Genomic DNA, 13,527 nt, shown 5'->3' with positions numbered 1-13,527 from the left:
CCAGGCAGTGGAGCTGCTGCAAAGAGTGTGCCTTCCTCTGGTACCTGGAGGAACACGATTCTGGTGTCTAATTCCCTGCCAGCTCTGGTGGTGCTGCTGGCCTCAGATGACATCCAGGCAAAGGAAGTTGATGGTCACAGCTGCCCTGCTACATAGACAGTGGCTTGGCTAGCTTCTTCTTAAGCAGCCCTCGCTCCCCTGATTCTGGGGGTGCCCTCTCTCTGGACAGCTTGGTGATTCACTGGGCACTGTTAGACTTGGAGCACTGAATGGGGCTCTGGGCCCCCTTGACTTCCCCTCTGGCTTCCCCTCGGCTCTGCTCATGCCCTTTAGCAGGATGTCCACGGCTCCCTGTCTGCAGCTTGAGCGAAAAGCCACGCTAAAAGGAAGCAGGGCTGCCCTGGACACCAACCCACCGTCTTCCGGCACCACACGCAGTGCCACGCCGTGACACTCTGGTAGCACTTGATATTTTTGTGGCACCGATCACACTTGACGGAGGAGTTCCCTTCCACCCACGCGTGCTGCATCACCTGCAGGAGGGAAGGGAAGGATACCAGGGAAGGCTGCAGAACCACGCCCCCGGGCCCTGGGCCGGAGGAGAAGGGCCTGGAGGTGCACAGGGAGGGGAGGTCGGAGGGCTTGTTTCCTGTTCAGTTTATGCCCTGATTGGGTGCCGGGCTGCTTAGCTGCACTGCACTGCACTCATGTGCTCTCTCCCTGCCTAACCACCATTTTGTTCATTGAGGTAGATGAAAAACCACTTTCCCTCTGCTTTGAATAGCTCACGCACCCTGGCAGTCAAGCATTGAGCAGCATCTTGTCTGGCAGTCCCTCTGTCTGTTCTGCAGAACTCCCTGCAGAGGGATGTGCTCATGTGCACCCTCTCCTGGAAGGCAGCATGATTCAGGGAAACAGGAGGGCTTGGGTGGCAAGCAGAACTAGTTGGAATCACTGATCTTCCATTTGGTAGCAGCGTGACCTTTGGTCAGTTCCTGGACCTCTCTGAGTCTCAGGTCCCTCATCCGTAGAAATGGCGTAATAAGCTCCACCTCTATATTTGCTGGGAGGGTTAAATGAAATAGCACACTTGGAAGGGCCTTCCTGGCACAGTTCTTGGCCCTTTGGAGGTGCCCACTGATGGGTAGCTTCCTGCCCCTTCCCATCTTCTATGGGTCATTGGCTGTCAACCTTAGTGGCCCATCAGAGCCACCTGGGGAGTTCCTAGAAGTTCTAATGCCCAGCCCTCACCCCAGACCAACTAAATTAGAGTCTTTGAGGATGGGAACCATCATTAGTATGTTTTAAAGCACCCTGTATGATTATAATGTACTGCCAAGGTTGAGAAACACTCTAGAAGGAAGTTAGAAGAAAAGTCCAAAGACATTACTGTGTGTCAGCAGCCAGCGGCTTTCACATCTCTTTCCTAGAAAGCTGGTTATATTTGCTCCCTAGTCAGGAAATGCCATTAAGGCAGCCCAGGAACCTAGAAGCCATGGGAATGCATGTGAATACGTGTGTCTGTAAGTGCAAAGTGACCCATGACACCAAATCTTGGGGCCTGAACCCTCAACTGTCTCCTCTAGGAATTCTACAGAAGGTCTAAATATTTTCCCCCAGGGCACCCTGGATAGCTGAAGGAAGAGAGTTTGGACTGTTGAGGGAATGTGAGGACCTAGTCTGAAGTGCCAACTACAAGCACAGTATTAAAAACACATGGAATATTTTCATTACACCATCCATGTTTGTATTGAATAAAAGTTTTAAATTACTTATCAGTTAATAGCCCTCCTCCCAAAGTGTTTTTGGTAAAATTCTTGTTCTAGCAGACGTGTCACTTTTATTTTGTAACTTCTCTCTTTCTGCCCTTCACCTTTGATGATATAAAGAATCCAGTTTGCTAATCCATTTGTCATCTACATGGTCAAACTGAATTTGCTCTGAGATTATTATTATTTCCATTTCACAGAGAATGAAATGAGGCATCAGAGAGGTTAAGTGACCGGCCCTAGGTTCCAAGGCTGATAAGTGGCCGGAGCCGCGTAGCCAGGCCTTCTGACCCCGTGGCTGTCTCCCAGCACCACGTTGCCTTCTCCATATTCTTCTGGGCCTGGAAGAGGTGGTGAAGGACTTGGTTGCCCCTGGAGACTCAGAAGATCATGCCCTGCTGGCCTCTCAACGGCCTCCCTCTGCTCTGTGTGTGGCAAGTGGCCAGAGTGCAGGTCAGGACCTGAGCCCAGGAGGTGTACCATGCGTCCTGTGAAGGCATGGACATGGAAAGGTGTGTGCATGAGTGTGGTGCAGAAGTAGACAAGAGGCCATGCGGTGTCTCATGGGGCATGCATGTGTGCCCTTGGACGCTCCCTTCTCTCTTGGAGTCCTTTTGGGGAGGGCTGGATATCACTCCCGCCTACTAAACATCTCCTGACTCAGATTCCTCATTGGAATCTTCCATGCAGGAATCAACAGTGTCCTTCCCCTGTTAATTTTGAAAAGAGTCTATTTCCAGATTTGGTGAATGGCACCACCCAATGGCCAAGTTAGAAACAGGGGCTCCATTCCCAACCCTTTCCCTTCTCTCGTCCTCTATAACTCCATCACCAAGTCCTGGTGGTAGTGGTGAGAAATTATTTCTCAAACTCTCCCTTCATCTTCTCTGCCTTAGCCAGTGGGACAGTCAAAATACTTAATAGCTGGTATGACTGGGGAGACACTCAGCACAGACACAGCCACCCCTGTGCTACTGTGGACACATCAGCATAGCGGGTGAGTGCAGACCCCACCCCAGGCAGACCCTCAGTGCAGCACTACCTCTTGCCTGAACTGTTGGAAGAGATTCCCCCCCCCCCCTTGGATCTCCCTCCAGCACCACGGTCAGAACAATTAACCTAATTTGCAAACCCAATGATCTCATTCTCAAAGCTTTTCAATGTTCCCAACTCCTCAGCTGGCCTCACAGACCTTCCTAGGCTGGATCTCACTCTCAGAGCACAGCTTCTGCCACTTCCCTTTAAGCATCCTCTGTCCCAGTCATGGCAAATTAGTACAGAGCCCAGAATAAGCCAGGTCTCCTCCATGTCTTTGCATTCAAGGCTTCTTCTGCCTGGGTGCCTTTCCTGCCTCGATGCCTTGGGTTCAAGATACAACTCAAATACCACCTCCTCTGTGAAACCTTCCCTGGCCTCCTCCTTGGTGTCTCAACTGTATGTACCACACAATAGCTATTATCCATCTCACTACTTTGTCCTTTGCTTATGTGCCTGTCTCTCTCCCACTAGATTGCACAGTTCTCCAGCAGGCTGAAGACCATCTTCTAATCTGCATACCCCCTAGCAAGTGCCTGGCACATGGTGGGCACCAGGGAGATGCTGAATGGATTGATGGATGAAGGAGATGGTTTAAGGGTGGTCCTTGAGGCAGAGAAGGGACTGGATAAAGTTCCTAAAGCCCCTTCCTGCCCAGGAATCTAGTGATGGACATGTTGCCTGGGACACTGCATGCAGTAGAACAAGGCAATAGGTGTCACCAACCTCGCTGCCTCTTTTGGTTCTTGAGTATGTTTTGACACACCCAGGAATATTTTTGGACACACAGCGTTCATGGACGGTATATTTACAGTCTGAAAAAAAGGTAAGGAAAGTGCTTGTGAGTGTTCACATAGGAATGGTCCAGCCGCGCCCCCCCCCCCCATGCCAGCTGAGGCCTGAGCCTGACTGAGTGACCAGTCAGGGGCAGGGGACACATAGAGCTGGCCTTGCCTAATAGAAATTCAAAACAGTCTCCAGTTGTTCATTGAGAAGAAAGTGCACAGTTATCTCTCAGACATGCTCCGGCACTCTCCACCCTGCCACACTGCCTTCCACTGCAGACAGTGAATTCGGCAAGAAACATCTGCAGAAAGGCGCTTTCCACTTAAGGGCAGTGTGAAGATTCATCTTCCTCCCTATGCCAGTGCCACAATATTGGTGTCAGGGATGCTGGGGGTGAACATTTTTGTCTGAACAGGAGTTAAGTGGGCCTGGGCCTGAGCTCTGGCTCTGCTATTTATAACGACCCTCATGACCTTGGGTAAGTTGTTCCACATCTCTGAAGTTCAGAGTTTTTTACAAAATGGTAATAAAATTGCCTCTCTTTCTCTTTGCAGGGCTTTGGCAGCATAAACGAGATACTTTGTTTAAAGCACCACGTCTGGGTCAGAATAGCTATTCCACAAATTATTATCATTATTGTTGTTGTTACTACACTGATTACTACGCAATCAAGAGAGGCCCACAGACCTGGAACCTAATATGAATGAGACCGGGTCTATCAGAAGTGGTGAGAGCTGGATTTGAAAGGGTGCTAGAAACACTGGCAGGCCCCTTCTTATGCCTGCTGATGCTCCTAGTGGTCACTGACCCCAACTCTGTTAAGATGACTTTCGTGGGCGAGGTCACCTGCTGCCTAGATCACATGTGCATGTTTAGATGAAACACCCAAGGGACCTCCCTGCTGGAGCAGTTCCCTAGTCTCTTGTGAGTTCAGACCTGTCTGCATTGTGAAGTGATTGGCAGGACTCTGCACCCACATACCCTGATCTCTACAAAGTCTTCTCATTGCAGCCCCCTCTCTTCTCCTCCTGCTCCCCAAATCTACCCTCTTTCCTACATCACCCCTTCTGTCTTCCTTCCCTCCATCTCTTTCTTCTGTCTCCTTTCCAGTCTCCCTTTCTACTTTTTCCCTTCCCTGTTTTTCTCTCTTCTCCCATTTGACTCTACTAAATGGATTAAAAAGTGAAACAAATGGATAGTTTTGACTTCCACTGCATTTACAAATATATTTTTATGGTGCTTATTAATAAAAATAAACCCAGGTTCTTCTGGGCTTATTCACTAGCAAAACCCAACTGAAATTAGTATGAGAAGCTTTGTAATTATGTATGGGCCTTAATAAGTTTTTTCTGGGGGAGGGAGTTCTTTGGCTCATGATGGGACTCCAACAATGGGACAATACTTATCCATTTGACTTGGGTGGAACAAAAATAAGACATGCTTTAGTCGCTGCTGTGGGGACAATATGGGAGATCTCTCAAGCTAGGAAGCAGAAATACATAGAATTTTTCTGAAATGGCTCAACCATGTGCAGAGCGAGATAGTTCCTGGGGGAAAGGGGTCTGAAGGACATGTACTCACATGTGCAGCACAGGCCTTGTTTCCTCACGCCCATCAGCATGACGTGGCAGAAATTGCAATAGGTTGGTTTCTTGAAATGCTTCAAGGTCCAGGCGTGCCTGCCATCCCCCTTGGAGCCCTGTAGGGATAGCGAGGGAATGGGATGCAGAGCGGGCACCCTGGAGCTAGCAGAAGCCTGGGACTGCTTTCTGTTATATGAGTTCTTTATCCTCAAAAGACTCTCTCCTCATATTTGGAAGACAAGATATACATTTATTTTACTGATGTAAGTACTCTTCAAAAAAATGGAAATTAAAACAAAGTTCTTTGTGTGTGTGTTTTTTAAAATTAGCAAGATTAAAAATTAAGAATATCTGAGCAGGAGTATGTGTGTGTGGGATAACATAAGTCCTCTTCTACATGGCTGGTGGAAGTGCAAATCAGAACAAATTTCTATCATCTATCTATCTATCATCTATCTATCTATCTATCTATCTATCTATCTATCTATCTATCTATCTATCATCTATCTGTCATCTATCTATCTATCTATCATCATCATCTATCATCTATCTCTCTATCTCTCTATCATCTATCTATCTATCTATCTATCTATCTATCTATCTATCTATCTATCTATCTATCTATCTATCTATCTATCTATCATCTATCTATCTATCATCTATCTATCTATCATCTATCTATCTATCTATCTATCTATCTATCTATCTATCATCTATCTATCTATCTATCTATCTATCTATCTATCTATCTATCATCTATCATCTACCTATCATCTATCTATATCTATGTTTATAATCTCTGACTTACAAATTTCCTGTCTTGGATTCTATCTTTAAAAAATCATTTTTGAAAGAAAGATGAGCATTTTTGTGCTCTGTTAGATTTTAACTTAGCATTTTTATTTAAAATAATGCAAAACTGGAAATATCCTAAAGGTCTCAAAATTACCAAAAGGTTCGTTGTGGTATAGCCATGTGACTTAATGTTAAGCTGCCACCAAAAAGATATTTAAAGGATATCTGATGGCATGGGAATGTGCTCATGATACAGTGTTAAGTGAAATAAGCAGAATGTAGATTTGAGGATCTATTATAATCTCAGTTTTATATAATAAGATCTTTGATGGGAAGAAATGTCAGCAAACTGTTTACAGAGGTTCATTATAGCTGGAAGCACTATGAATTTATTTTATTCTCTAATTTCTATTTTCTTTTGTATTTTCCAAATTTTCTACAGTCAGCATGTACAAGTTTTATAATCAGAAAAAAGCAGTTTAGTGAAAACAATGCACCCCCTCATCAACTTTCTGGACACAGATAAAATAGTCAAGAGACAGAGAGCAGGTTAAGACATTCCTCCTGACTGCTCAGAAGCAAATTCATTCTTATCCACTGGATAAGCCAAGTATCACACAACCACACACCTTCCCTGGACACCAAAGCTCCTACCTTCTAACCCCTGTGAGCACAGCCTTGCTGGAGGCTGTGGCTTCAGAGGCATTTCTCCATCCCTGCTGTCCCCATACCTTTCTTATAAGGTCCACCAATAGAGCACCACTCTTGGGCTGGTCCCTAGGGTAGTAAAAACTACTGTAATAAGGGGGTGAGAACTGTAATAAGTGGGTGAGAACTGACAGTCAAGTACACAGACTCCAGCATCGCAGACTCAAATGCAGTTCTTACTTTCAGGCCGCCCTAGTCGGCCATGGCAGCCAGACCCACTTCTGTGCCAAGTCTGCTAATGGTTTCTAGAAGAGCCTATATGTGTTTCCAAATGCAGGTATTCCCCTGGGGTTAGGTTAAGATCTTTTCTTCTCACCACCTCAAACCCCTGCTTATTCTAAGACCTAAGTTTATAGAATTACAGCCTTTTTATCTAATAGTTTCCATAAATAAAGTTTCTAATCCAGTGCCCTACAGTTAAAATAAGAGTGTTTTCTTATGTGTAAGGAGGTAGATGTATATCTAGTCTAGAAATGAAGAAAGGGAGACCCAGAGAAGTTATATAAACATCCCAAGATCACGCAAATAAATGACTGAATCAGTAGTCAAATGAGGGCTCTTGCTGGCCTCAGAGCCTATTCTCCTTCCATCTTTCCCCGCTTCCTCCAAGTACCAGAGTTTTTTCTTTATGAAAGGAAACGGCAGCACTGTTCAGTAGACCCAAAGGACTGTCATTTTTACCTGAAAATACCTTTATTAGCTAAGTCAGTTAGTGATTCTCCTTTTCTCAGGCACTATTTTCATAGATTTGCGGTAAGAAGCAAAAGGACCTTAACTTGGGGTAAAGTAACATTTCTGCTTGGGTTATAGCACCATCATGTGGCCCTTTCATTTCTGCACACTGGTGGCTGCAGGATGTGGGAGCAACCTTCCTTGTGCACGCCAGGCTTTCTGCTGCTGCAGTTCACACGGAGACAGACTATTTTGCATATATTGCATTCAGAGATCTCCAGACTTTTCAGGGCCATATGTGGGTTTTGAAAAAGTCAAACAAATGATGTAACTTTTAAGACATTTAGGAATGCTTTCTCTGAACTCCTACAATTAAATGTAGAAACTTACAATTTAGTGTGCATTTAAAAATAAATGCATAACACTTTTGATTCATAAAAGCTAAATCCACATTTGTTTTTTGTTTGCCACTTTCTTGATATAAAGTAGGTTTTCTATAAGGCCAACTTGGCTTAGGGAGGAGACACTAGGGAGAATGGTGAAGAACTAGTCTCCCTTCCTCCTCCAGCCATAAAACAGTGGGTCCCCTCCATGCAGAGTTGGTGGCACTTTGGAGTCAGCAAGTCCAAAATAAGATGTAAAAAACAGACACTGGTTTCTTATGATTAAAATGTCCTATCTCTATTCTCATATTTTAGCAAAAACAAAACAAAACAAAAACACAGGTATGTTAGAACAGCACCCAAGCAGAACTTCCACTTTGACTCAGGCATGATCTTGAGTATTGTCAGCAGGAAGTTTATCTCACTTATCTGAGTGCCCCTCCTCCCCGGGTCCTAGCTCACATAGGTTCTTGCACATAATAGATTCTTGGTAAGGGATCACTGAATGAGGGGTCTGCTGTTCCAGAATATGGAGGATGGCCCCTGGGAGTAACTAGATATATGTTCCTGGGCAGGTCTTTTACTTCTCTGGCCCTCAGTTTGCAAAGTGAAAAGGATAGATCAAGGATCACCAAGGTCTTCTCCAGCTCCGGCTTTTTTGGGTTCTAAGGACTAAGAAGAGAGTTGTGTAGATCCTGGCTCCTTAATTTCTACATAGCACTTGGAAAGAACTGGATATGCAATGACTAGATTGCAGGATTCTTAGTTCTTAAATATTGGAAATGAAGGCTCAGCTTTAGTCCTGAATTGCAGAGTTGTCAGATGGAGACATTATAGGCAACAGCAGTTGGAGGTTAACCCAGCTGAACTTCTTGTTCTGTTCCTCTGTATGACATTTCAGCAGTTTCAAAGAAGTGCTGTCACACAACCTGTGTGACTGTCTTGGTAAATGCTTCAAAGTCACCATTTGTACTTTTAGTTCTAATCTTTCCTAGCTTGTGCATGAAAGTTACGTCACTTGGTAAATAAGCAGAAAATGCAGTAACTGACTAGGTCAGATGCAGGCATACATAGCTAGTAATTTACATTAACTATCTACATATATCCCCTACTCTGATCCAACTGCGAGGTTTCTCTGAAACACCTTGAACCTTCTTTCATTTGGGTCTTTGATCAAGCTTTTCTCTTGGTCACAAACTCTCTCTTCTACCATCTTCTACCAACAAATCACACCCATCCTTGGGAACCAGATCAAACACCCTGCCAGGTCCTCCCACCTGACCTTTTTCTCAACAATGGGATAAAATCCCAGGCATCCTTCAGGACGAGGGCAAGCACCCTCTGGTGTTTCTTCCCACTGGTCTCCCTCCTAAGTGTGGGTCATTAGGAAGTGAAGTATCTTTGGAGTCAGGTACAAATAAACTCTGACTTCTCTTTTTGCTCCTTAGGCTAAGAATCTCAGCTTTCCATTTGTATAAATTGGGAGAAAAAATACTTACCTTACCTGGTTGTTTTGATTGCCTTCCACCTCACCACACACATGTCAGTATTTTTTCCTTTCCTTCCTCCTTTTCTTCCCTCCTTCCCCAACTCTGATAGCATTTTTGACCTAACTTGTGGAAAAGATGAAATTTTTCCTTGCATTTCTTTTGCCCCTTTGCTAGGTTGCATATAACCTTCTGGTGGATAAATAGCGTATGTGTCCCCTCACAGAGCTCAGAACAGTCTCTTTATTTACTAATAATTCAGTACATGCCTGTCAAATGAATGAATATATTTCAGTCACTAATAGGTAAAAAGAGAGGACTTTTGGGCTGGCCTAGAGCATATGGTTTGTCCAGTGGGCAGAAGCCAAGGAGATGTGTAGATATGAACTTCCAGATAGAGCCTGATGTTCCTGAAAGGTAAGAGATCTTTGAACTCAGGCTTGCTGACTTACAGAGTCGTCCATGCCCAAGAGGACCAGCAATGGGATGGTGGTCATCCCTCCGTGGACCCATTCCTGTAGAGACACAAAGCCGTCCCGGTCGTAGTCCATCCCTTGCAACATCTCCTTCAATATCTGCGGAATCCACAGAGCAGCAATTGTCCACTTTCATCCTCAACTTCGCTGCTCCCGTTTCCCTCTTATTTCTTTTTGTTCTACACTGTCTGGCTTGTGTTTTACCCCCTTCCACTCTGATTCACAGTGAGTAGAGCAGTGAGGGATCAAATGGGGGCGAGGAGACCCAAGCTTCAGGCCCCGTTCTGTCTGACCTGACTGAGCGGCCTTGGGCAAGCCAGCCACCCCCACTCTGGGTTCTGTTTTGCTCATCTAAAAAATGGAAATAACATTGCTATGTATATAGCACTGTAGTGAGCATAGAGCAAAGGTATACAAAATGTACTTTTATATTAAAAAAATAAAATGATTATTATTACCTAGTGATGGAGGAAAATCTTTAAAATTCGTCCTAGCTCTAAATTCTTTGATCTATGAACTCCTGTCATAAAAATTTAGCTCTGATAAAGAGGTCAGAGGAAATTATTATTTTAATTATGTCCAGTTTCCTCAGCTGCCTATAGTTTTTCCTATCAGCAAAGTGGGAGGTCAAGGTGCAAAACCCCAGAGAAGCTGCCAGTGACAGATGAGCCTGGGAGAACCTGCCCATCTTTATCCTGAGTGTATCCCACTTTTCTCTTGGAAGCTCACTTGGAAGCCACCCCATGTTTCCAGAAACTCACAGGCCTTAGCTCCGTGGGATCCCACTCAAGATACTGGGCAATGTGCAGCATTTGGTTGACAATACGGTCCATCTCCTAGAAAACATCAAGGGGAGAAACCAACTGAAGATGTGTTTTTAAGAGCAAGGCTCAACACCAAACCCTGTGGGAAGACGGACAGGGCACTTCATGGGGAGCTCACTACTTGTTTCTGTTCTTTATTTCTGCCTTGATCACAAAGCTCAGTGAAGAGTAGGTGCTCACAAGGAGCACAGAATATGGCTAAGCCAGAGGTATGCAGAAAGCTCCCTGAACACTGACCTACTCCTAAATCCACCTAGACTCACCTCCCTTCCCCTAGTCTGGGCTTTCACTTAGCATAGCAGCACACCTGTCTTCTCCTTCTTTGTGATCTTAGCTCTCTCAAATGCTTACAAACCAAGGCAGTTCTCTACTCCCTTTCAGTCACTCTCCATTTCCACAGCTTCAGCAACTTGGGATCCATTAGACCCCTCAGAGGTCAGTTTCAGTTGGATGTAGGGCCACTGTGATAGCCCTAGTTCAGACTCCGTGGTTTAGATTCCTTTTGGCATCTCCTCTGCTTCCTTTGTATTAAGCGCAGCCCTGAACCCAGGACTTTGTGAACAGGAAGTTGATGAGGGGTTCACTGTACTAGTGAGTGAGCCTTTTGTTTGCTACCTAGTCCAAGCTCTTTCTAAAACCTCACAGAATTGCTGGATGCTAACGAATCCGGGCACCCAGCATCCCACTGAAACACACTAGACCAAGGAGGCATTTGCATCTCTTGGGAACGATCTAAGATGTTAATAGTAAGATCAGTGTGGGAGACACATTGGTGAACTGAAGCAAGGTTCAGAAATGTTACCTCCACTAGGTGGACTGCTGGGTTGAAACAAGTAAACTGAAATGCAACAGGAATTTTAAAAAACCCTGCATTTTATTTAAAATAAAAAAAATAATTCATTGCAAAACTGCAGATGAGGTGGTAGATGGAGGTAAGGAAGTAGGCAGAAAGGTGAGGACAGGGTTCTGCAGAAGTTTCAATGGAAAAGAGCCTGTGAATCCAGTTGGGACTAAGATTCAATGAGAAAACAATGTGATTCAGGAACTGAGAATTAGAGCCTTGAGCAGGGATTCTCGGTGGGAAGTTGAATCGGGTAACTCTTTGAAACTGCTTCAGTTCACTGATGTTACTTCCAAATACGTCTGAAATTTAACCGCTTCTTACTACCTGCAATACTTCTACTCTGGTACAAGTTACCATTATTTTTTGTCTTGCTGATTTCAATAACCTCCTACCTAGTATCCTTGCTTGCACCCCTACAGTCTAGACAACACAGGAACTAGAGTGATCCTGTTATAACCCAAGTCAACAATGCTACTCCTCTGCTCAAATCTCCAATGAGATTTATTAAAATCTCATTGAGTCTCAAGTTTAACATTGCCAATGAAGAGAGTTCTCCCTTTATCCAGAGTAAAAAGTAAACCCCTTCAATCACCTAAAAGGCTTGATAATGCTTTGCAAACTTCCTCTGATCTCATCTCCAATTACTTACTCACTCTGACTGCACCTATTCATTCATTCTGCTACAGTCACTCTGGCCTCCTAGTTAACCTGCTAACATTCCAGGTGCCCCTCAGGACCTCTGCACTCTCTGTTTTCTCTCCTGGAAGGCGCTTCCTCTAGACTTAGGTGTTTCCCCATGACTTATAGTCCCTCACCTTCTTCAAGTCTCTGTTCAGACATCCTCTCCTCAGGGAGACCTTCCTTGCCTCCTCCAGCTAAAACAGCAGCTCCCTCTAACACTTCCTCTCCCTGTCTTATTTTTCTTCTAGCACACATCTCTACCTAGCACAGATTTTACTATGTTGTTCAGTGCGTGTGTTTGCACTAGAATGGAAGCGTCATGAAGACATGGGTTTTTTTGTCAGTTTGCTCACTGATATATTCCCAGTGTTTAGAACGGGGCTTGGCACATAGCAGATAGTTTAAAATATATGTTGACCAAATGTGGGAGAGTCTGTGATTCCTTGGTTGCTCCCTCATATGACATAAACCACAGCATTGCAACGTGGCTGTAGGGCTCCCACAAAGACACTCCAGGGTTTGGAGGGAACTGGGGTGATCTAGTTGGTCTAGTGGGCTTCTTTCCTCTCTTCTTCCCTCTGTTCTGACTCAGCCCTATGCACCTCAACCTCACAGCCTTCCTGTGAATGAGTCTCACCTTTAACACTGCCAGTCATAAAGACAAGGCCTGCCTGACTCTTTGCCCTCTCCCCTCTGTCTTCTTCCTTTTCCATCCTTCCTCTCACTCCATGATCCCTGACCTACCCTCCCTATTCCTGAGGGGAAGGAGTGAGGGACAAGTCCCTGGCTTTCCCAGGTACAATGAGATAGGATCATGTACTCAGAGCAGACACATGAGCTAGTGCCCTGAGGTATGAGAGGAAGGCAAGGGTGATGCCAAAGTGCACCACTGGCCTTCCCCCTGCCCTCTTGCCCTAGTCTTGCTGCCTCTCCCACCTCCACCCCTCTGCTCCTAGACTCCAGCAGGAAATTGCAGGGAGACATTCTGAATCCATTAGGAAATTAAACTAGATGCTAAAGCATCTCCCCATTCTGAGGTTTTATAATCCTGGGCTTTTGGAATGAAAAAGCAAGTTGGAGTTCACTCTCCTGCAGGCTGGCCCTTTGGAAATAGTACGTGGGGGGTTCTACTCATTTCTGTGGTCCATACTGAGATGTTGCTATACTTATAAAGGTAGAACTCTTATAAAGAGATTCAGACTATTTCTTCACCTGTTCCCTTCTCCCCCACCCTTTCTTGGGCCCAGGAGGGATATTTGGAGAGCTTACCGCTTGATCCAGGAGACCATTCTCATCCGAATCATAGAGATGAAACATGACTGCAAGAAACACAGAGATGAGGCTTGAGGAGTCCTCCAGGCACCAGGGACTAGCTCAAGCTCTGTTGCTGTCAGTTTTTAGATCAGCTCTGACCATCGCTAGGGCAAAGGCTTTTGCAGCCAGCTCACCCACCCTCCAAAGGCAGAGAGCCTGACTTTCTTACA

General features: G+C 45.1%; 1 protein-coding gene across 3 annotated transcripts in view; it reads right to left on the bottom strand.

The window, feature by feature from the left end:
• DGKG (diacylglycerol kinase gamma) overlaps positions 1-13,527 on the bottom strand; it is a 136,268-nt gene that overhangs the window by 99,401 nt on the left and 23,340 nt on the right. For 2 of the 3 annotated variants that reach the window (XM_016200189.2, XM_016200190.2), the window contains exons 6-11: positions 13,313-13,362; positions 10,456-10,530; positions 9,671-9,793; positions 5,172-5,289; positions 3,531-3,619; positions 417-533 (exon numbers count right to left, since the gene is read on the bottom strand). In XM_016200189.2, the coding sequence (XP_016055675.1) occupies positions 417-533; positions 3,531-3,619; positions 5,172-5,289; positions 9,671-9,793; positions 10,456-10,530; positions 13,313-13,362 (572 nt within the window). The remainder of the gene's footprint in view (positions 1-416; positions 534-3,530; positions 3,620-5,171; positions 5,290-9,670; positions 9,794-10,455; positions 10,531-13,312; positions 13,363-13,527) is intronic. The other variant, XM_016200191.2, reaches the window with a different exon arrangement.

This window comes from Miniopterus natalensis, chromosome 6, assembly GCF_054644295.1.
Source record: "Miniopterus natalensis isolate mMinNat1 chromosome 6, mMinNat1.hap1, whole genome shotgun sequence".
In the NCBI taxonomy this organism is placed as follows: Eukaryota; Metazoa; Chordata; class Mammalia; order Chiroptera; family Miniopteridae; genus Miniopterus; species Miniopterus natalensis.
This window is presented reverse-complemented; position numbering and strand designations above follow the sequence as displayed.